Genomic DNA, 22722 nt, shown 5'->3' with positions numbered 1-22722 from the left:
AGTAATGGTGGTGGTAGATACAATTTGATTACTCCATAAGAAAACATTTTCATGTACAGCAACTAAAGAAAATAATAATCTGTCTTTTTTATGCCTTGATTAGTCAGGGTTGAGGTTGATAGGTCCCTTGTCCCCTCTTCCAAAATTCCACCCCACCCGATTAGATTTGGGACTTTTTTGTCAACCAAAAATATACTCCATGGTTTCTGGTTACTTTGATATATTTAGAAAATCAGAAGGGCAAATGATCTTGAACCATGAATTATATCTTATCTTATAGCACTGTTAAGTAGCGACCCAGAACGTACGCATACTGCATGCCATGATACTTGTGGAAAGACTGGAATTTATCTGTATCACATGCTGCCAGGAGACCTCAACTTAGAAAAACATAAAATTTTCACATGCTGCCACCCTCTTTTTCTGGCTTCTTCTCTTGTCGGTAAAGGTGCTCCCATTGGCAAGCTCATTAATTAAAAGCAGTTCCAACCTCCAATTTGTGCTGCTGCAGTTCGTAGTCTCAAGAAATCCTCAAAAGCTTCTTTTTTTTTTCTTTTAAAAATAAAAAGAAAAAACGTACTCAAAGATCCGATCTTTTCTCAGTTATGGAATTCTGCCAACTTTAGCATCCTAACTGACCTTTAGAATCCTAACCAACCGCAAATTCTTCCCTTAATTTCCTTAAATCCAGAGATTCATTCTCCATACACTACGTCTCTATTGCATCTCTCTTTTTATATGCATGATCTAAAATACATCTCCCCTTCTCTTTTCTTTTTATACCAGTCTCATTTCACCTATATGCTTCTCTGAATAAAATTGCTTCCACGTTTGGTGGTGTTTTACTGGATTGTGTGGTATTGAGAAATTAAGGCTTTGCATAGTCAATGGCTGAGATATCTGAGGTTCGGGCAATGGAGGTGGAGGTGGAGGTTGAGGAGGACACCTCGCTAGTGAAGCAAGTGGACTTGACAGTTCCCAAAACTGACGATCCCACGTTGCCTTGCGTTACCTTCAGAATGTGGGTTCTGGGTCTTTCTTCATGTGTCATACTCTCCTTTGTCAACCAATTCTTCTGGTACAGAACTCAGCCATTGACTGTTTCTGCCATTTCTGCTCAGATTGCTGTCGTGCCACTCGGACACTTGATGGCAAGGCTGTTACCTAAACGAGTATTCCTTCAGGGTACACGCTGGCAATTTTCAATGAATCCTGGTCCTTTTAATGTTAAGGAACATGTTTTAATAACTATCTTTGCCAACTCCGGTGCTGGAACCGTCTATGCCACTCATATTTTGACTGCTGTAAAGCTCTTGTATAAGAGGAAGCTCACTTTTTTCCCTGCGTTCCTTGTTATGATTACTACTCAGGTTTGTTTCCCCTGTTTTCTTCTATTTTGTTTTGGCCAGAATCGTATTGACTTTTGCTATTAATTTATGTTTTGAGTTCTCATAAACTGAAGTTATGATCACATGTTTAATGATAAGTTTGGGGGAATTAGTTCTTTTGGAGTTACAAGTTCAAGGGATTGCGGAAGAAAAACACAGAAACTTGAGTTGTCTCCTGAATTGAACATAGTTTTATGCTTAACATTATCTTGAAGCATACTTTCACTACTTGACACACCTAGTGGATTTCCGGGATTTTCTCAGGATTTTCTCATAGATTATGTAGCCGGCCCCAAACTTTTGGGATAAAGGCTCGGACGACGATGAGACGAATTTCACTACTTGAAATTCATTGATTTCCAATTCTTAAATAACACATATAATGGCAAAGCAATACATTTAGGATCAAATACAGGAGTTAATTGTGCCGTTTCTTAGTTGGAAAGTTCAAAACTTACTGCACTTGATTTCTTATTGTGCATTTCAGAAAATTTTGGGTACCCTACTTTGATTTGGACAACTATTTGCCAATAAAAAAATATCTAACTAAATTTGAATTTACCTTATGCATTTGCTTGAAGAAAAAAAGGTTGGGGATTGCGAAATGCATTATCTTGTTGAATATTTAGTCACATAATTTATGTCACCAATGGAGAAAACAGAGCTGTCTATTGCTTTGAATAGCAGTTTGATTATCTAAATTCTGTTGAATCAGAAATGCTGGTCTTGTTCTGGCTTTTAGATATATGATTGGGTTCTATAAAAAATGCAGGTGTTAGGGTTTGGTTGGGCAGGGATTTTCCGGAAGTACCTCGTTGAGCCAGGGGAGATGTGGTGGCCTTATATTCTGGTTCAGGTCTCATTGTTCAGGTATTTCTGTCTTCTTTAGGTGTATTTTTATTGGCAAAGTGCTGTGGGAGACCTTCGTTTGTTCTCTAAAATGGAGTCTTTGTAACCACTGCAGGGCTTTACATGACAAAGATAAAAGACCAAAAGGGGGAAGTACTCGTATGCAGTTCTTCCTTATCGTCTTAGCCTCCAGCTTTGCTTACTATGTCTTCCCTGGCTATCTATTTGCCATGTTAACTTCTTTCTCTTGGGTATGTTGGCTTGCTCCCAAGTCTGTTCTGGTCCAGCAATTGGGTTCAGGCATGCAAGGTCTTGGTCTTGGTTCCTTCGCACTTGACTGGTCTACAATTTCATCGTACCTTGGGAGTCCGCTTGCTAGCCCTTGGTTTGCCACTGCCAATGTTGCTGTTGGATTTTTCCTAATAATGTATGTGATGACACCCATCATGTACTGGCTTGATGTTTACAAGGCAAAGACCTTCCCTATTTTCTCAAGCAGACTTTTTGCTTGGAATGGCGAAAAGTATGACATCTTGAGCATCATAGATTCCAAGTTTCATCTTGATAGGAATGCTTATGCAAAGTCTGGGCCTCTGCATCTCAGCACCTTCTTTGCTATGACCTATGGTCTTGGTTTTGCCACATTGTCCGCTACAGTTGTCCATGTCTTCCTCTTTAATGGAAGGTAAGCTACCGCATTTTGTTACTTTGTGCTCGAATAATTTCCAAAAAAGAATAATGATAAGGGAAAATAGAATAGTTGTGTAAAAAACCTTTTTGTGATGTTTTCCTTTGATCCATCTCCTGCAGTGAGTTATGGAGTCAAACCAGGAAGGCCTTTGGAGGAAATAAGAAAATAGATATACACACAAGGCTTATGAAGAAGTATAAGACGGTGCCGACCTGGTGGTTTGTGGGCATCCTTGTAGTGAATATTGCTGTCATACTCTTTGCTTGTGAGTATTACAATGAGTCGCTTCAATTGCCTTGGTGGGGTGTCTTACTGGCTTGTGGCCTTGCCTTATTCTTCACCCTTCCAATTGGTATTATCTCTGCCACTACAAATCAGGTGAGAAGATACAAAATTCTTAATTTGAAAGCTTAATCAAAGTAATTTGCATTCTCTTTCGAGTATTTTGTTAGATTCTCGGGAGTTGTGTTATTGAGTTATGTCTCTCTTCTGGATGAACAGCAACCAGGTTTGAACATTATTACAGAGTACATTATTGGGTATATGTACCCTGAGCGTCCCGTTGCTAATATGTGCTTCAAAGTTTATGGATACATAAGCATGGCACAAGCTCTAACCTTCCTGATGGACTTTAAGCTTGGCCACTACATGAAGATACCACCCAGAGCAATGTTTATGGCACAGGTCAGTTCTGTCTATATTTTTCTCTCACATACAAAAATCTCGACATGAAAATCTAAACCAGGTGACTTTTCAGGTGGTAGGGACGGTTCTGGCAGTTCTGGTATACCAGGTAACTGCATGGTGGCTAATGGAAGACATTGCCAATCTTTGTGATACAGATTTACTGCCAGCAGACAGTCCCTGGACTTGCCCTATGGATCGTGTTTTCTTTGATGCCTCTGTCATATGGGGGCTTGTTGGGCCACGTAGAATCTTTGGAGATCTCGGTGAATATGGGAACGTGAATTGGTTCTTTCTTGGAGGTGCAATAGCTCCCTTGCTAGTATGGCTAGCACACAAAGCATTCCCGGACAAGAAGTGGATTGCCTATATCCACATGCCTGTCCTGTTAGGCTCAACTTCAATGATGCCCCCTGCTACGGCTGTGAACTTCATCGCTTGGCTCATTATGGGGTTTCTTTTTGGTTTCATTTTTTTCAGGTACCGACAAGAATGGTGGAAACGCTACAATTATGTGCTCTCGGGTGGTCTTGATGCGGGGACTGCCTTCATGACTATTTTGATATTTCTGACTCTTGGAACAAAGGGCATAGGCCTTGACTGGTGGGGCAACAACCTCGATGGATGCCCCTTGGCTGCTTGTCCTACAGCTAAAGGAGTTGTAAAGGATGGCTGCCCAGTAGTCTGATCGATTTCCCAGTTTGGATGTTTCATTTCTTGTAAATATTGGTTATGGGTTATTTCATATGATGATCATTGTCTATTTTAGTGGTAAGATACTCTATGAAGGGAGATTTGATGGATGGGATTTGGTACGAATGTAAGTAAAACTCTAATACCATATATAAGATGCCCCTTTTCCTTCCCCTTAAAAAACAAACATGTAGCTGTAATTGTTCATAGAATTGTTGAAAATAAATAGAGATCTTGTTAAAGCCAAGGCCTTTACTTCTAACGATGAACTCAAGAAAGAAACATTTATAGAGAGAAAAGGCATACCTGTTGGTGAACCAGTCGATAATAGTAATGAAGAAATGCAGAAGCTAAAGAAATAAAGAAGAAGCACACAAGAGTGATATTGATTCGGCTCGTCACTGTGTGTCTCTATGAGGTTGCTATAAAGATAAGGTGAGATGAGCCAGATCAATATCACGCCATGTCTACTTCTCCAAGGAACCTTTTAACTGGCTGCTGCTGCTTACAGTTACAGGCATCCTCTATCCCAGTCCATGAAATGACTAAGTGTGCCAGCCAGGCATTACCCTTTTTCTTTTAGATTCTCTGTGTTGATAAGTTTCAAGCCTCCGCGATGCTTTTTGCAGGCAGTTTGTGTTTTTGCTGTTTGTTTGTGTTCTTCTTGCCGAAGGAAAAAAAGGAAGAAATTATTCATGGCTGCCAACGGCCAGTTTGTTTTGGGCCTTTTGGCTACACTATTGGACCGGACTAAACATGTTAACATTATCATATGGGCCTACAGTTATAAACTGCACAAACAAGCCTGGGACCTACGGCCTTACAGCCTGCCTGGACCGGGATCCAGACCCGAACTCGACGAACGCCGCTTTCATTCCGTGGTAGCGTCTGTTCCCTAACTAAACTCTTTCTGAGAGATTATCGAAGAGTGAGATCTGTGGAAAGACAAGTGATGCAATTTTGTTTCGGCAATGGAGGACGAGGAGAAGACCGTACTAGAGGTTCTATACGAGACCCGTCGACACTCCTCCAGGCCTTACACTTCCAATTACCCTCCTCGACAGGGCTCACAGGTCTCGACTCTTGTTTTCTGTTTATCTGATTCTTAATAATCGTTTAAAGTTGACGTAGTTTTCTTCTGAATTCAGAAAAGTGAAGGGAAAGACGGGTTATTTTCGCTTCTTTCTGTTCGAGGTACGTTAATTTTATAGTTGGGTTTTAATGCTTGATCGTGCAGTATGAACTGGAGAAATTGTAGTCCGTGATCGGATATTTTTTTTAGTTATTTGTTTTTAGATGTGTTTTTGTTTAATTGTTGGTTCCGGTAATGTCCTCGTAGTAATGGTAGAGGAAGTCAATTACATCAACGTCTTCTCTTGTTGATATCTGTGTAATTCTTCCACTATTATTAGTTTATTTTTGTGGTGCATATGAGCCTCTTAGCTGAGGTTGAATCTCCACATTTTGTTGAGTATGCGCAATGCAACAATATGTTCTTTCACATACTGAGGTTGTGAGACATTAGTATATGGGTACTTTTTTCTTTGTCCTTTAAACTCTTAATTCCTTGATACCTTGAAGGTGTAAGTCAACTTAAAGAGAAATGGAGCAGTTACTGGCATCCAAGAAAGTTGAAGAGACGGGTGTCCTTGGTTATCTCCCCAAGGGGTGAACATGTGGCTGTGGCAGCTGGAAATCAGATTACGATCTTGCAGAAGGAAGATGACTATAGGGAACCTTGTGGCATTTTCATCGGTAAGATTAACTTGCTCCTTAATGAAACGGCTGTCCTGCATATTGGAATTATATACAGAGCCTTTTTTTTTTCCAAAGTTTAGGACATGACCTCGTCTATGATAATTTGGACTGTAGATACAGAAGGGCAAACTTTTTTGTTCATAGCAGATTGAGTGAACTTGATAGAGTTGCACATATCTCATATAGTTGTAATGTTGCGGTTTATATCTCATATATATGAAATACATCGCCAATACTTCATATTGAAGACATACAAGAAATTTTAGTGATCTCATGGTTCAATATGCTGCTCCAATGCCCTTTCTCGGGGATGTAAAAGCCTAGGATTGTGTATGTTGAAGGGATTTTTGTAGTTTCAGCTTTCATGATGTCACCATTACAATTAAGGGAAAGGTTTCATCCCTGCAGTTCTGTAAAGTGTTTGATTCTTTATTCATTTCCTCTAAAAAATTGGTTCCAAATATTTGTCTTGTGCTAGCTAGCGACCTTGGTACATTTATTCACGGGGCTTGGTCAGAATCTCATGATGTTCTTGGCATTGCTGATGACACTGATACACTCTGTTTCATCAAGGCAAATGGTGAAGAGATAACAAGAATCACAAGGAGGCAGCTAAAAGCATCTTCAGCTATTGTTGGACTAATTGCACATTACTTTGATGATCTAAAGAGATCTTGCTTGTAAGTGCTCTCTCTATTTGAGTACTTTATAGAGTGTTTTGCTTCTTCTTTTTTCCCTGGTAGTGCCACACACATAAGAATATTCAAAAGGAGCAGTTTCTTCAAATGTACTGAATTTATGATCAGAAACCCAGGCATTTAGATATATCCATTTCCTCCGGGTCCTGTTTCATGCCTTGTGCATAAAGATACTAGTGATAAAATAGTTTATTTATGGTATTGAAGTTCTAAAATGTGGCATATGATTTATTAGAGGGAATTGTTTTCAGGTGTAGCTTTATCATTCTCACATCAGATGGAATACTTCATCAAATTGAGATCAGTCATCAGATGGATGCCTCTATTTCTTCCATGCAATCGTCGATGAGAAGCTCAACAATAAAGCATCAGTTTCCTCTGAATATATTATGCTTCGATTTTTATCCACAGCTTTCTTTGCTCGTTTTTGTTGGTAGTGCTGCCAATATGTCAGTAGCTTCTAGTAGGAATTCAGGTGTGGTCTCATATTTTATATCTTTTATTTGTTATGGTGTCTTTGCAAAAACTTTGGATCTTATAGACGCAGACTATTCTTAATTTGGCAAACTGACTCTTGAAATATTAAAACCTACTTACTCTGTCCAATAGCAAAGCATGAGCACTGGAAATTCATGTTCTGTGTTTGTTGTTCTGATGTAAAAGTCTTCAATTGTTCAAATATGTTCACATGCTGTTCTATATCTACACTTGCTCTCGATAAATGTAGAATATAAGATTTTTGATGCATTGTTCTACGTAGTGATGTTATCATTTAAGCTCTGCATTCATTAATTATTTATTTTTTCCAGGATCATCTTATCTTTCTATGTGGCGTATATCTCAGCGGTTAGAAATCAAACCATTGTCGCTTATAGAATTTGAAGGTTTGTGTTCCGCAACAAAGGATCAGGTGGCATGCCCAAAGGTGCTAATCTCTCCACTAGGCAAATTCGTTGCCACTTTAGATATGGGAGGTTGCTTGCATCTCTTTAGGCTGGATAAAGAGAGTTGGTCGCTGTCAAGCTTTGCTTTTGGAGAGAGATTAGACTCACAAGCATTCAATAAATCATCGAATGGGTTGTCAGAAATTTCGAGTGATATTGTGGATTTCACTTGGTGGTCTGACCGTATTGTTGTTCTTGCAAAACGCAGTGGTATTGTTACCATGTTTGACATTCTTTGCGGCGTGAAACTTCAAGAAGATGATCCTGTGTATTCCATGCCTGTTTTAGAAAGAGTTTACCAGTTTCAAGGACACCTATTTATTTTAGAGAGTATTTTGCCTCAAGAGGGTTGCAATAAATTTAATTGTGATAAAAAAATTACCGATTTACAGTGTTCAGAGGAGATTGCTGAAGACAGATTTGATCAATTTGATATTTCTCGGTTGTGCTGGTGCTTGATATCATTTTCGCAGAGGTCTGTTCTTGAAATGTATAATATCTTAATCAGTGATAGACAATATCAGGCTGCCTTGGACTTTGCTGATCATCATTCATTGGATAGAGATGAGGTTCTAAAGTCACAATGGTTGCATTCTGGGCAAGGAGTAGATGAGATAAATATTTTTCTGTCAAATATTCAGGATCAAGCTTTCGTGCTATCGGAATGCATAAATAGAGTTGGCCCAACTGAAGATGCTCTGAAGACTCTACTTGCATATGGTTTGCGTCTTACTAATCAGTATGGTTTCTCTGAGTCGGGAGATCATGAAAGTCCCCAACTTTGGGATTTCCGCCTGGCTAGACTTCAATTATTGCAATTCGGAGATAGGCTAGAGACATATCTTGGGATAAACATGGGCAGGTATGGCGGAGTTGATTGCATTGATGGTTTTTAAAATGTCTACTTTTCAAATAATGTTTGACCCTGATAGTTGCTTGGCCTGGGCACTCTCTTTTCTGCTTGTGTGTGTATGCACTATAGTGGACAAGTTCTCTACCTTGATGATTTCAAATGTTTTGAACTTGTAATTGTATGATAGGAACAATATGGATCTTTCATCAATACAAGTGCCTTTTTTGAACGCACTGCTGATGGGTATAAATAATCTTGTTGACCTTATTCTTGTTTATCTTCACTTTTATAAAATGTGATTGTCTTTGTGTCAATCAAAATGTTTGATGACTTATGCCCGCAGTTTCAACGTGTAAGGTGAGTTTAATTTTTTAGTTTCCCTGAGAAGAGTGTAGAAATCCATTGACTTTGCTTTATCTTCTGCATTTTTCTGAAGAAAGTTACCTTAATTCTTTTAAATCATATGTCGAGTATCCATGTTATGATATTCGCATGGCAGCTTTACGCTATTGGAGCTGACTGAGTTCTGTGCAGGTTTTCTGTGCAGGGATATAGCAAATTTCGTGACATGCCTATTAGTGAAGCTGCTCTGGAACTGGCTGAGAGTGGAAAAATTGGGGCATTAAACCTGTTTTTCAAACGTCATCCCTATTCATTGACTCCTTCCATGTTGCAAATATTAGCTGCTATTCCAGAGACGGTCCCTGTACAGACATATGGACAGCTTCTTCCTGGGAGGTCTTCTCCAACAAGCACCGCCATTAGGAAAGAAGATTGGGTTGAATGTGACAAAATGGTCACATTTATCAATAAATTACCCGAAAACCTTGAGATTGGTTTACGGGTCAAAACTGAACCCATTGTCAAGCAGAGCACGGAAACTTCTTGGCCATCAATTATTGAGCTTTCGGCATGGTACAAGAGTAGATCTAGAGATATTGATTCCTACAGTGGCCAACTAGATAACTGCCTATGCTTGGTTGACTTTGGTTGTCTTAAAGGTATCTCTGAGCTCCAAAGGTTTCACGCGGATGTCTCATACTTGCACCAACTTATTTATTCTGATGAGAGTGATGGTGAATTATGCTTGAATATGACTCTTGCCACATGGGAACAATTATCTGACTATGAAAAATTCAGAGTCACACTTAGAGGAGTCACGGAAGAAAATGTGGTTGGAAGGTTGCATGATAAGGCAATTCCATTTATGCAAAATAGGCTTCATGATTTGACCTCAGTCACTCAAGATCAGGTAACAGATGTCCAGTTTTCAGTGGATCCTAAGGATGAATCATTTCTGGTTAGATGGCTGAAGGAGATTGCTGTAGAGAACAAATTAGATATATGCTTAACTGTCTTTGAGGAAGGGTGCAAGGAGTTTCCCAGTAATGGCTTTTTTAGGGATGAGGTTCAAGCTATAGATTGTGCTATTCAGTGCATATATTTGTGCACAGCCACAGATAGGTGGAGTACCATGGCTAGCATATTGTCAAAACTTCCGCAGAAGCAAGGTAAACTTATTTATCATATAGTTTATTATCAGCATGCCACATGAGGTTTTATCAGATTTTGTATCTGGATAGTTGACAATGGACTCATTTTTTTTAAACAAGTTTTGGAGTGAACTGCTTCATGAATATCATGTATTCTGTCGTCTTCAATATTTTTATCGTTAAAATGGCCTACTCTATGAAGTGTTTTTTTTTAAGAAATGTTGATATTGTTGCATTTAATATTCCGACTGAATGAAGAGCACCCATGGTTCAGTGGCTTGCTCCTCATCACCCTCCTCTCCGGGTAACTTACAGCAGATGCAAACTGAGACAATGTAATCTAGACAATGTAATCTAGTGTAGATTTTAGCAGAAATGCTACTATATATTGATATCGGTATCTAGTTTGTTTTTCTTCCCCTTTTTGAATACAAGATACCCACATACTCTTTTTGTTCTTTTTATTGTTATCTTGAGATGAGTAATCTAAAATTTATGTTTGATAAGGTCTTTTTTATGGCTGGAGGATATATTGTGACATTTAATATTTTGAACTTCACAGATACTGAGATACATGATGAAGACTTGTTAAAAAGAATTAAACAAGCAGAAGCACATGTTGAAGCTGGAAGAATTTTGGCATTTTACCAGGTTTGCCTTGTTCTTCTATGGCTAGTGCTTATGAATATTGGTATGTCATTATTGTTATGAATTGGTGAGTGTTATTGATCTTTTTTAAAGGTGAATCCCAGCTCAGAAGTATGTGCAAGGTGCTAAGTTTGTTTATGCCCCCAAAAGTTATATAGTTACTGTATCTTAACCTGCTCTTGGTCTGTAAGTATAATATATTAGCTATTACCTGGCCATTTGGATCATGGATGTTCGCCTGCTCTTATGCAGGAATACGAAACTGCTAAGTTATTTGAAATGAAATCTTATTATCTATCCTCACTATTAATCAAAATTATCAAAGCCAAGGTCTCAAACTGTTTTAGGTCAGCTGCTTTATTTGTTATAAGAAAAAATCAGTTTGAATCCATTAAGTGGATTCTCTTTCATTATCCATTACCATCTAGAGCCTCTTTTTTCTGTTAATCGTTTCTTTTAATTTAAAAAATAAAAGGAAAAGCACAAAGAACTTTTATGGGCATGCTCTACACATTTTCTTTTTTTCATCAATTAAGGGGATCAGTGTCATGAGAATGATCCCTGACTCCCAAAATATTGTGATTGTTCGATCAAAAGAAGAAAGGCAACTTCACATGTCATTTGGTCACATATAAACTGCTTTACTGATGTGCTTTGGGTTCTTGTAATCTGAAGAATTTCTTGATTGACCTGATGCATCTTTCACCAAGCAGTGAAGTGCATTTTGGTCCTGTCAACACCGCTTCCTGAGAAAATCTCTCCCAACATTATGAAAATGTGCTATAAAAGAATGGCAGAAGAAGTATAAGGCATGGAAGCATGTGGACTTGGAGACAACCCTCTGGGAAAAGGGTTCAAGGGGGAAGGGAAAAAAAATGATAAGATGAAATAAATTCAATGGGAGCCACCGAGCCAAAGATGTCTAATGAATCTAAACTGGCAGCTAAATAAATCCTAATGACTCTTAGGAAGTCCTTTAGTATCCAGAAAATGTAATCTGAGTTAAATGCAGTTGGCAGTTAGTGAAGCCATAAGACTCTTGATTGTAGTTGGAATTTCTATATTTTTCCGGTGGTGTGTTTGAATAAGTCTGGTTGTGATGGTTCTTGTTTGTGGTCAGGTTCCAAAGCCAATGAGTTTTTTCCTTGAAGCTCATGCAGACGGAAAAGGTGTAAAACAGATCCTTCGCCTCATGCTCTCGAAATTTAGTCGACGGCAGCCTGGCCGATTAGATAATGATTGGGCAAGTATGTGGCGTGATATGCATTGCTTGCAGGAGAAGGCATTTCCTTTGTTGGACCTAGAGTATATGTTGATGGAATTCTGTAGAGGACTATTGAAAGCTGGAAAGTTTTCGCTTGCGAGAAATTATCTGAAGGGTACAAGTTCAGTTGCCTTAGCACCAGAGAAAGCTGAAAATCTTGTTATTCAAGCTGCGAGGGAGTATTTCTTCTCAGCTTCGAGTCTTGCTTCCGCAGAAGTAAGTATTTGGAATTTTCTTCTCTTTTTCAGAAATATGTACCAGTTCAGTTGCCTTATTTTGCTGTAAAATGATTAAATATCATTTACTCATGTGGCCAATATTTCAATTTAAAATTATTTATTGCATTGTCTGACTGGTTTCAGATATGGAAAGCTAAGGAATGTCTGAACATTCTCCCTAGTAGCAGAAATGTTAAAGCTGAGGCTGATATTATCGATGCACTAACTGTTAAGCTTCCAAATCTTGGAGTAACTCTTCTACCCATGCAATTTAGGCAAATAAAAGATCCAATGGAAATCATCAAAATGGCAATCACTTGTCAAGCTGGAGCTTATCTACTCACAGATGAACTTATTGAGGTTGCTAAACTTCTTGGGATGAACTCGTCGGGTGATATATCAACTGTTCAGGAAGCTATCGCTAGAGAGGCTGCTGTTGCGGGGGATCTACAATTGGCATTTGACCTCTGCCTTATATTGGCGAAAAAAGGGCATGGTCTCATTTGGGACTTATGTGCGGCAATAGCAAGGGGTCCAGCGCTGGAAAACATGAATATAAGCTCCCGAAAGCAGCTACTTGGTTTTGCCTTGAGCCATTGTGATGAGGAATCAATCGGTGAGCTTCTCCATGCGTGGAAGGATTTAGACATGCAAGGTCAGTGTGAAGCTTTGATGGTGTTGAATGGGACAAATTCTCCTAATTTTTCAGTTCATGGTTCCTCAGTCATCTCACATCCAGTCTATAGTATTCAAGATATGGTTGACCTAAAAGATTGCTCTGAGCTGGTGGAGGAAGTCAATAGTGATGATCAAGAAGTTTACTTCAATAAGATCAAAAATATTCTTTCAGGAGTTGTTAAGGAATCAACTGTAGATGGGGGAACAAACTGGGAGTCCCTTTTGAGACAAAATGAGAAAATATTGTCTTTTGTTGCTTTACAACTCCCAGGGTTACTTGAATTGAGTACAAAAGCAGAATATGGTAAGAAGAAATTGATTTCTGGAGTTTTTCGAGGTAGTCATAATGTAAGCATAAGAACACAATCCATGGTGACTATACTTTCCTGGTTGGCAAGGAATGGTTTTTCTCCCACCGACAGTCTGATTGCCTCTTTAGCAAAATCTGTAATAGAACCGCCGGTCACTGAAGATGAAGATGTTATTGGCTGCTCTTTCCTGTTGAATCTTGTTGATGCCTTCAACGGAGTGGAAGTAATTGAGGAACAGCTGAAAATGAGGGATAATTACAAGGAGATTTGCAGTATTATGAATGTGGGAATGACATATAGTTCATTGCATAACTCTGGATTGGAATGTGAGGATCCTGCTCAGAGGAGGGAACTGTTATTGAGGAAATTCAGAGAGAAGCATGCATCACTTAATACTGGTGATTGGCTTCAACTTCATAATTGATTTCTAGAATTTAGACTCCGTGAATTATCTTGGGTTGCTGACCTTGTAATGCTTTGGTTTTATTTATTAACCTAATGATATGACGGGTTTTTTTTTTTCCCCTTCTTTTCTTGACTTGTTTTTTTCTCCAGACGACATAAACAAAATTGATGAAACACAGTCCTCATTTTGGAGGGAATGGAAGCTGAAATTAGAAGAAAAAAAACGTATAGCAGATCATTCAAGAATGCTGGAGCGAATAATTCCTGGCGTTGAAGCAACACGCTTTTTGTCTGGTGACTCTAGCTACATTAGAAATGTTGTTTTCTCCTTGCTTGAATCAATAAAGTTGGAAAAGAAGCTCATTTTGAAGGATGTGTTGAACTTAGTTGATACCTATGGCTTGAATCGTATTGAGGTATGTGGTTGCTGTGCTTGGATACTGGCATTTATCTACGAAAATATTTATGGAAGACAATACATTAGAATGCAAGTTCAGGAATTATTGGTTATGCATATTTTTCTTTGTTCTGCAGATTGTATTACAATACTTGAGTTCTGTATTTGTTTCTGGAGCTTGGACGGATGATGATATCATGGATGAAATTTCCAAAGTCAGAGGAGAAATAATTGGTCATGCTGCTGAAACAATTAAAACTGTTTCCTTGGTTGTATACCCTGCAATTGATGGGTGCAACAAGCAGCGCCTTGCTTGTATATATGGCCTCCTGTCAGAGTGCTACTTGCAGTTGGAGAGAGCTGAGGAGCAGTTACCAATGATACACCAAGGTCCAGTGCACATACCAACTCTTGAATTGGCTCATTACTACAAGATTATCGAGCAAGAATGCAGGAAGGTTCTTTTCATAAAGAACCTGAACTTTAAAAATATTGCTGGGTTGGATGGTTTGAATTTGCAAAACTTTGAGAGTGAAGTCTACACGCACCTTGATAAATTTAGCTTGGAACCTCTGGCTGAAATGGTACAAAATCTGGTCAGCATCTATCCTGATCCAGTGACAGAGGGTCTCATCTTATGGCAGGATGTATATAAACACTACATTTTCAGTTTGTTAACAACTTTAGTAACCAGAGCCGAGAAAGAGTCGAGAGTTGGAGATCCTGAGAATTTCGTGGATGTAATTACTCAAGCTGAGGAAACCTACGATTTATGCAAAAGTTATATTAAACTCTTGGCTCCTTTGGATGCTTTGGAAATTATGAAGCAGTATTTCAAGGTCATCATACCTTTACATGGTGTCTATGGGAATATACCAGATAACTCAACATGGCAGGATTGCCTAATCATCCTTTTGAACTTTTGGATCAGATTGACAGAAGGAATGCAGGAATTTACATCCACTGATAAAGCTGAAAATCTCTGTTTCAGACCACAATCCTTGATGAGTTGCCTAAAGGTTTTAATGAGGCTGGTCATGGAGGACATCATCGCACCTAGTCAGGGCTGGGGCTCCATTATTGGCTATGTCAATCAGGGTTTAATTGGTGATTTTGCTACTGAAACTTTAATTTTCTGCAGAGCCATGGTATTTACTGGTTGTAAGTTTGTGGCCATATCTGAAGTCTTTTCTGAATCAGCATCAAGCTGTACAACAACTGATACTGAGATCCAGGATCTTCCCTGTCTCTATCTGTGTATGTTGGAACCAATTTTACAAGAGTTGGTTCATGGTTCAAACGAAAATCAGAACTTGTACAATCTGTTATCATCTCTGAGTAAGTTGGAAGGTGAAATAGCAGTTTTAAAGCGGGTCAGGCATGTAGTTTGGGATAAATTGGCCACAGTCTCGGATGATCCTCAGCTACCGAGTCACATTCGAGTTTACATCTTAGAGCTTATGCAATTCATCTCAGGTAGAACTGTCAAAGGTTTCTCAGCAGAGATAACACAAAATGTTGTACCATGGGACGAATGGGATGAACTGCTTTGTACAAGTCAAAAACACAAGACAACTTCCAACCAGGGTTTACCAGATCATATAGATTCTTCTAGCAGGTTTACAAGTACTCTGGTTGCCCTTAAGTCGTCTCAGCTTGTGGCAGCCATCTCACCAAGCATGGAGATTACCCCGAATGATCTCTTAAATGTTGAGACAGCAATTGCCTGCTTCTTGAAGTTGTGTAGTGCTTCCAGTGCCAATATTCACTATGATGTTTTGGTTGCAATATTGGAAGAGTGGGAAGGGCTCTTTGTGATTGGGAAAGAGGAGATAAATTCTGCAGAATCATCTGATGCAGGAAACAACTGGAGCAATGATGACTGGGACGAAGGATGGGAAACCTTCCAGGAAGCAGAACCTCTTGAGAAAGAGGAGGAGAACTGTTTCTCAGTTCATCCTTTACACACATGTTGGGCGGAGATCTTCAGGAAACTTATCGCGGTATCCCAGTTCAGAGACGTATTAAAATTGATTGACCATTCCTTTTTGAGGTCTAATGGAGTATTGCTCAATGAAGATGAGGCCAGGACCTTAAGTCAGATTTTACTGGGAAAGGATTGCTTTCTGGCTCTAAAAATGGTGCTTTTGCTCCCATACGAATCAGTGCAGTTTCAGTGTTTGGATGAAGTGGAAAACAAGCTGAAACAAGGTGGTGTTTCTGACATGATTGGAAGTGATCATGAGCTCCTGATGCTTGTGTTATCTTCTGGAATCACTTCATCTGTTGTCACAAAGTCTTATTTTAGTAATACTTTTTACTATGTCTCATATTTGGTTGGCAATCTTTCTCGCAAGTATCAGGAACTCCACTTATCAAGGCTCGCCCAGGGAGGAAGGAACCAACTTGAGGACAACGAATTATTCGTATTTGCGAGACTGGTCTTCCCTTGCTTCATAGCAGAGCTTGTGAAGGCCAATCAACATATCTTAGCAGGATTTCTCGTCTCAAAAACCATGCACACAAATGAGTCTCTTAGTCTTCTTAATGTTGTAGAAGCAAGTCTTTGTGGGTACTTGAAAAGACAGCTCCATGTTCTTCAGGAGGGCGACATTGGGCTTGAGGTGAAGAGTTTATGCGAAATATTAAAGGGTACAGTTTCCAAATTGAGGGGCAAGTTACCGAATCTGATCCAATCTGCTTTGTCATTGTTTTCTGATACTGTAGTGTGACAGAATTCAGTGCTGGCCTGCTGAAGATTTGTACAAAATGTATTACAGAAGGTAAACCTTTGTATACTTAGATGACATTCCTTTCTTCCGAGAGGAAATAGGAGTTTTACTGGGTCAGTAACTGTGACCCTGACCCATCTATAAAACGCATCTGATTTAAATTTTTAAACTTGTGTGCATCTCTATATAATCAAAGCTTTTCTAGTTGCGCCAACATTTTGTGCCAGTTTAGCAATATAATTATGCATCTACTTCTGCGTTATAGAAAAAGAAAAGAAAAGAAAAGAAAGTATACCCTTGCCTAATGCACAGTTTAGTCGCAGCACATGGCATTCATCAATCCATATTTCTAATTTACTGATGATGAGAGTTGACTCTTCATGTTTTGAATGCATTTGCTTTGAAACCCTGGGCTGGATTTTAATGTTCGGGGCCTCCCAGTTGTTGCTCGAGAGAGCTTCGGCCCAAGGATCTCTAGATTTTTATTGGTCCACAAGGCCCACACTGGCCCAATATTCAGAACCTTATCCTTCTTACTCCCCTAAAATTAAAAATACATAAGACACCCATTGGAATTGTGAGAATTTGGGATTCGATGTGGCTGAATGAATCAGGACTTGTCAATGTTTAAGTTGAGTTACTACAATGCAGGAGGTATTTCCAAGATCGTGCTTTAGTATCGACAAGAGATCCCAACATAATGAAAGCCATAATTTAATTTAAAACTTAACAGTCCTGTGAGGAAAGTAATGTATCATGAAACAAATGATACATACATACATACATACATACATATATATATATATATATATATATATAAATAGAGAGAGAGAGAGAGAGAGATGACAATAAGCATGTTATAGAAACAATGAGGATTCAAAGATGAATGAATGAGTGTAAATCTATATTGTGTCAGACATTCAATCTAATTGAGGTGTGGATTGGAAGAAACCTTCCAATCTAAATACATTCTTCATGCTGACCTTTCTGCATTGAAATGACTCGACCAGTATGTGAAACTTTCACGTACAGGGTAAGCTAATGGATAACCTAGGAAGCACAAACACTCCTAAAGTGGTGGCGTGTCTGTGTCGGACACCGACACTCCTCTGACACGCCTCCGACACGTGTCCAAGCTGTGTCCTGTTTTTTCTTAATATTTTTGAAGATGGACACGGCTTGGACACTTCCCGGACACGGCAATAGACAATATACAAGTTACACAGAGTCTGTAAGGTTTGAATCACAAGTATGAAATCTTCCTTATCAAGACCACCCTCAAATAGAAGTATATAGAAATTATACTATACTAACATACTTAGATTTAATTTTAAGACACTAATTTCAATATCATACAGAGTTAGTAGTTATAATCCACTACATGCTTTTGTTATCTTAAAGAGAACCCATAAATGATTTTTATTCAAAACACTTTTTTTACAATTCAAAGTGCTGCTATTTGAATCAAATGAAAAAGAGTTGCACTACCTTAAATAGTTATTACTTGTTAGGGTTCAAACATCAAGTGAAAGTAGAAAAATATTTGTATATGTCATTTTTATTTGCACTACCTTGCCGTGTCCGTGTCCTACAAATTTTGAAATTGCCGTGTCGAAGTGTCCCGTGTCCGTGCTTCCTAGTGGATAATAGATGTCCAGAAAACATTCTACTCATGGATTACTAGTATAAACACATCTTGCAAAAGAAATAACATCACAATTACTGAAACAGATGAATGCTTTCCTACAACCATAACATATTGTATTTGTGTAAATATAAGAATAACTGAAAGACAGTTTTGTTTTAAGAGCTTGTGCGACCCTTTTGTTTTCCCAACAATTTGTCACCTCTATTAACTTGTATGTTTCAAATATCAAACTTAGCACATCATCAAATCAAATTGCAACTGTAATAGTTGACGGAATGAATTTGTTGGTTGCCTTCCACCAGCCAATATTTCCTCGACTGTCAGCTCAACTTGAATTATATGTTTAGGGGATCTGCTTCAGTATCATGCTCCTTTATTCCTGTCCATTCTTGTGTCTCTGCAGCATTAGAAAATGTCAACTATTAGAATTGATAAATAACGACAGGAATTTGACATTCATGATATACTTATACTAGGAAGTTTGGTTTCCAGGATATTGGCCATAAAAAAAACCAAGTAGCTAATGTTACTACAGTTACGATTCAAATCTCGATTCAAATCTTCAAATTGATTTAATACAAACACCACAAGCTTGAAACAAACCAAGCGTACACCATTTATATAAAAGCTTGACAGAACAATAAAATACAAAGAGTGAGAAGGAACATACTTGGCTTATCTGCAATGACGAAGAGCCGCCTCTGCAAGAGAGATGCCACAAAGAGGAAAATCGAGCACATACCAAACATGACGGTGATAGGGAATGCATCAACCTTCACATGAAAGCAACTAGTAAGATAAGGAGAGAGCTTTTTTCGTTTTCTTTTGGGTGCTATGCTTTGGGTCACTCGAAAATGATTCAAGGGATTCGAGTGGGTTAAACAAAACATCCCAGCAAGGTCAGTTTTGAGTCTTTTGACCAATCTGTATGTTACAATAATGAATCATGACAAGGCTCAAATAAATTAAAGGTGTTACACTGTCAAAATTGGTAAGCCATATAAATGATCCGCTCCCAACGTTGGTATAATAAAGAAATCACAGGCCTATTCGTTAAGCAAGGGACTTACATTGTAAAGCACAATGCACACAAATATATTCAGAGGGATGCGGAAGAAGTTCATGATGGTACTTCTGGCCTCCTCGGGAATATACTGGGACCTCATCTTCATAATGGATGGCCAAAATATTCCTACACAAGCTTCAAAAGTACAAAAGCCAAGAAGCTGGATACAGCCGGAAAAGGAGATGCTTCCACCTTTCACGTTAGTAGGTGCCACCAAGAACTGGCACAAATTAGTGAAGTTAAAGAATAAGAGCAGGACACAGCAAAATCACAAAAGAAACGGAAAAGAAAGATGAAAAACAAAAAAGATAAGGTGGAACCCTCGACATACATTAGTTACAATGGGAAGGAGAAGTGACACCGAAGAGACCATAAAAACAATCTGCATATAGCTCTCCGCTTTTGAGGACGGGCGGGCCATCAAACGAGATGCAAGAGAGCTTCCCAACATGGAAGCCAACATGAATGTTGCAAAAATAAAACCATGGGGAATTTCCTCGTCATTTGGGCTCAAAGCAGGCGTCCATAGGAATACAAAGGTATACATTGAGCCTTCAAACAAAGACTGGATGGCACCCAGCAACGCAATTTTTTCATCTGAATGACATGCATGATGAATTAAGGAAGGGATTCAAAAGAAAGTGAAAAGTACGTAGACGATGAGGATGACAACTTATAGTAATAGCAACTAGTCACTCATTCTGCCAAAATTCGCCCTAAGTAAATAAATATTCAGCTTAAATACATAATGCATCTTTTACCAGAAGCAATTGCCACTGCAGCACCCTTGAACTGGGTAAGCAAGTCCTTGCTCTCTGAAGAGTCACCATAGTTCTCTGTCCATGATGATAAAATAATAGCCATACCGATTGCAAGGAAGCATGCAGCAGCATCAAAGGGGGCCACAGGACCAAGAGCAACTGTGTCGACAAGCAAATTTCCAAGTAATCCAGCCACAATAGCAATAAGACCGTTGCCAAGAAATATTGCTTTCGAGAAAGTTAGTGATAGCCATTGTTGGTCAAAGCCCCTCTGCAAATGATGGGAGAAATCAAACATCAGTTGATGATTTAAAACTTTTCACCAGGTTTTAACAAAACTGATAGAAAATGCACTGAATGCAACATTGTAGAGGAGAACCAGATTAAGACTTCAAACAACACAAATGGGGGAGTACAAAAATGATCATGGCAAGGAACAAACCAAAATAACGTGAACTCGATACAAAAAAAAACACCAAAACTTACATTCTTGGCTCTACAGTTATAGCCCAACATTAGGACTTTGGACATTGAATTCTTTACAATCCACAAAATGAAAAGGGAAAAAAAAATCCTCTAAGAAGTCATGCTAAAGAAATATCTGGAATTATTTGCCAAACAGAACAATGATGCAAAACTAAAACGTGCCTCTTGAGGTGTAAAACCAGAATGGCCAAAGTTATAACAAGTTGCAAGGACTAAAGATATAGTTGTGGAGAGCGTGTAGAAAGTGATTACTTAAAAAATTAAAATTTTAGATACTGTAATTCAAATTCAACACTGACTATTTAAATTCCCCTAATATATAATAACATAGATACTACTGGCTGATACAACATTCAAATACATAGGACCCAAAAGATTATTCCATTTTTCAAGTAAATTTTTCTTTCTTTTTCCTCAAGTAGCAAAGAGTGATGCATATGAAGACTTGAAGAGTGAGGACAGAGATATCATTCTTCACCTTATTGTGTTCTGCAACAAGCCATGATTCAAATGCTGAAAACAGGAGAGAAGTGGCGATACCTCCCAAAACACGGCCTATCATCAAAATTTTATACTGAGGAGAATGCTTCGTGATGCAACTCAGTATATAAGTAATGCAGTATGTCACACAAGCCCTCTTTCGGCCCCTGAATTTAAGACACAAAAGGATAAAATATATTCCATTCATGAAGAGTGAGGAACAAGGGAAGGGGGCAAAAGAACACATATTAGAGGACAATCTTACTGTTTGTCAGCAAGAGAACCAACAATAGTCCCAAACAACATAGAAGACCCAAACCCAGCTATAAAAAGCTGTCCAATCTCCCCTTTTCCATAGCCATACGTACTGTAAAGGTAATAGACATAAGGACCCTGCAACCAGTCTCCAGCTATTGCCACAAAAAAAGTACAGAGTCAGACAAAGAATTGCAAGCACATTCATATTTCCCTAATGAGTGCAGGAACAAACATGTCCAGTATCAGCAAGATCTCATATTCTATTTCCATAATCTAATTAAATTCGAGGAACAAGTATAATTAGAAACCAATAAAGCTGATTAGTTTTCTTGTCTCCCGTATTCTCTGGTACCAAACAGTCGCGACGCATGAACCACATAAACATATAACCCAGATCCCGCAAACATCACAACAAATGAAAAAAAACAACAACAAAGGCAGGAATCATTCTTTTTTTTTTATTATTTTCACTTCCAAAACGAGTCATGTGACCCAGATTTGATATTTGGGATGCTTATAAAGTGCAATCTAAACCCACGGTAAGAGAATTCTAGCTTGTATTGGACTTCAGAAACAATGAAGGAAAAAAGAGATGAGATGAATAAGCAAGAAAGGAGGGAGACATGCATTGTAATTTGTAAAATAGTAAGATCTAAAATAGAGAATGAGATAGATCGAGCGTGATCTTCCATATATAGAAGTAGAAATTACCCATCATTAGACAGTAAACGACAAGGTAATTGTTCTTGAAGGAATTGAAAGCCGTAGAGGTGGTAATCCGATCCTTGTTGTTCTTGCTGAGCTCCAATGCGGCCACCACTGCCCCCAACCCCCCGAACACCAAGTAGAAGAACATCTCCATCGTGAGAAAAATGAGAGAGCGCTAAAAAGCTGTGTGGTCTCTACAGTGAGATTGTGATTGTGTCATGCCCTTCTTAGTAATGGAAAGAAAGAGCAGCTCCAGTATACCTATATGGTGAAGAAGAGAGAGCTTTGGATCCTCTATTTACGATTCCATTTTAACAAATATATCATTCTGATGCATGTTGTTATCTGCGTTTGACTTGGGTTTTGAGCGCTGTGGCCGACTGCCTCTTTTACAATAAAATATTTTAATTAACAAATCACTTGCATTATATCGTAATAAAACTAATAATTATGATAGATTTACATGATCATAATAATTATTATTATGGTAGATTTATGTATACAAATACAAAGGATTAAAACACAAGGAGCTGGCCTGTACGCACTAGAACTTGAGAATTTTATACGTAGCAATATCAGCCGGTGTCGGTGGTGGTTTAATTGACACTTGG

General features: G+C 38.6%; 3 protein-coding genes across 3 annotated transcripts; 2 read left to right on the top strand and 1 right to left on the bottom strand.

The window, feature by feature from the left end:
• Positions 1–887: 887 nt before the first annotated feature.
• Positions 888–4547, top strand: LOC119985291 (oligopeptide transporter 9-like). Its single transcript, XM_038829547.1, has 6 exons — positions 888–1370; positions 2161–2258; positions 2353–2922; positions 3048–3306; positions 3430–3612; positions 3686–4547. Exons 1-6 carry the CDS (start codon positions 888–890, stop codon positions 4298–4300), a joined length of 2208 nt encoding a protein of 735 aa, XP_038685475.1. The 3' UTR covers positions 4301–4547.
• Positions 4548–5122: 575 nt separating this feature from the next.
• Positions 5123–16918, top strand: LOC119985290 (MAG2-interacting protein 2). Its single transcript, XM_038829546.1, has 12 exons — positions 5123–5378; positions 5454–5499; positions 5887–6060; positions 6542–6743; positions 7013–7236; positions 7571–8567; positions 9093–10069; positions 10614–10702; positions 11820–12179; positions 12326–13568; positions 13726–13991; positions 14110–16918. The coding sequence occupies exons 1-12, from the start codon at positions 5277–5279 to the stop codon at positions 16702–16704; spliced, it is 7275 nt and encodes a 2424-aa protein (XP_038685474.1). The 5' UTR covers positions 5123–5276; the 3' UTR covers positions 16705–16918.
• Positions 16919–18357: 1439 nt separating this feature from the next.
• On the bottom strand, positions 18358–22412 carry LOC119986308 (molybdate-anion transporter). The gene is made up of 8 exons (XM_038830887.1): positions 22115–22412; positions 21411–21555; positions 21144–21312; positions 20180–20450; positions 19750–20015; positions 19423–19638; positions 19023–19125; positions 18358–18749 (listed from the first exon to the last, which is right to left on the bottom strand). The coding sequence occupies exons 1-8, from the start codon at positions 22263–22265 to the stop codon at positions 18688–18690; spliced, it is 1383 nt and encodes a 460-aa protein (XP_038686815.1). The 5' UTR covers positions 22266–22412; the 3' UTR covers positions 18358–18687.
• Between the last annotated feature and the right edge of the window lie 310 nt (positions 22413–22722).

This window comes from Tripterygium wilfordii, chromosome 19 (assembly GCF_013401445.1).
Source record: "Tripterygium wilfordii isolate XIE 37 chromosome 19, ASM1340144v1, whole genome shotgun sequence".
In the NCBI taxonomy this organism is placed as follows: Eukaryota; Viridiplantae; Streptophyta; class Magnoliopsida; order Celastrales; family Celastraceae; genus Tripterygium; species Tripterygium wilfordii.
The sequence above is the reverse complement of the archived record's forward strand: the minus strand, read 5'-3'. Positions and strand labels throughout refer to the sequence as shown.

What these genes read in the sequence shown, in the direction of transcription:
- LOC119985290 (XM_038829546.1), top strand. Translation starts at nt 5,277, where the DNA reads ATGGAGGACGAGGAGAAGACCGTACTAGAGGTTCTATACGAGACCCGT. An exon ending in GATCTAAAGAGATCTTGCTT is followed by an intron (nt 6,744 to 7,012) that starts GTAAGTGCTCTC and finishes AATTGTTTTCAG; the next exon opens with GTGTAGCTTTATCATTCTCA. An exon ending in GAATTTTGGCATTTTACCAG is followed by an intron (nt 10,703 to 11,819) that starts GTTTGCCTTGTT and finishes GTTTGTGGTCAG; the next exon opens with GTTCCAAAGCCAATGAGTTT.
- LOC119986308 (XM_038830887.1), bottom strand. Translation starts at nt 22,265, where the DNA reads ATGGAGATGTTCTTCTACTTGGTGTTCGGGGGGTTGGGGGCAGTGGTG. An exon ending in GGTTCTCTTGCTGACAAACA is followed by an intron (nt 21,313 to 21,410) that starts GTAAGATTGTCC and finishes TCTTAAATTCAG; the next exon opens with GGGCCGAAAGAGGGCTTGTG. An exon ending in CGTCATTGCAGATAAGCCAA is followed by an intron (nt 18,750 to 19,022) that starts GTATGTTCCTTC and finishes CTAATGCTGCAG; the next exon opens with AGACACAAGAATGGACAGGA.
- LOC119985291 (XM_038829547.1), top strand. Translation starts at nt 888, where the DNA reads ATGGCTGAGATATCTGAGGTTCGGGCAATGGAGGTGGAGGTGGAGGTT. An exon ending in TTGTTATGATTACTACTCAG is followed by an intron (nt 1,371 to 2,160) that starts GTTTGTTTCCCC and finishes TAAAAAATGCAG; the next exon opens with GTGTTAGGGTTTGGTTGGGC. An exon ending in GTTCAGGTCTCATTGTTCAG is followed by an intron (nt 2,259 to 2,352) that starts GTATTTCTGTCT and finishes TAACCACTGCAG; the next exon opens with GGCTTTACATGACAAAGATA.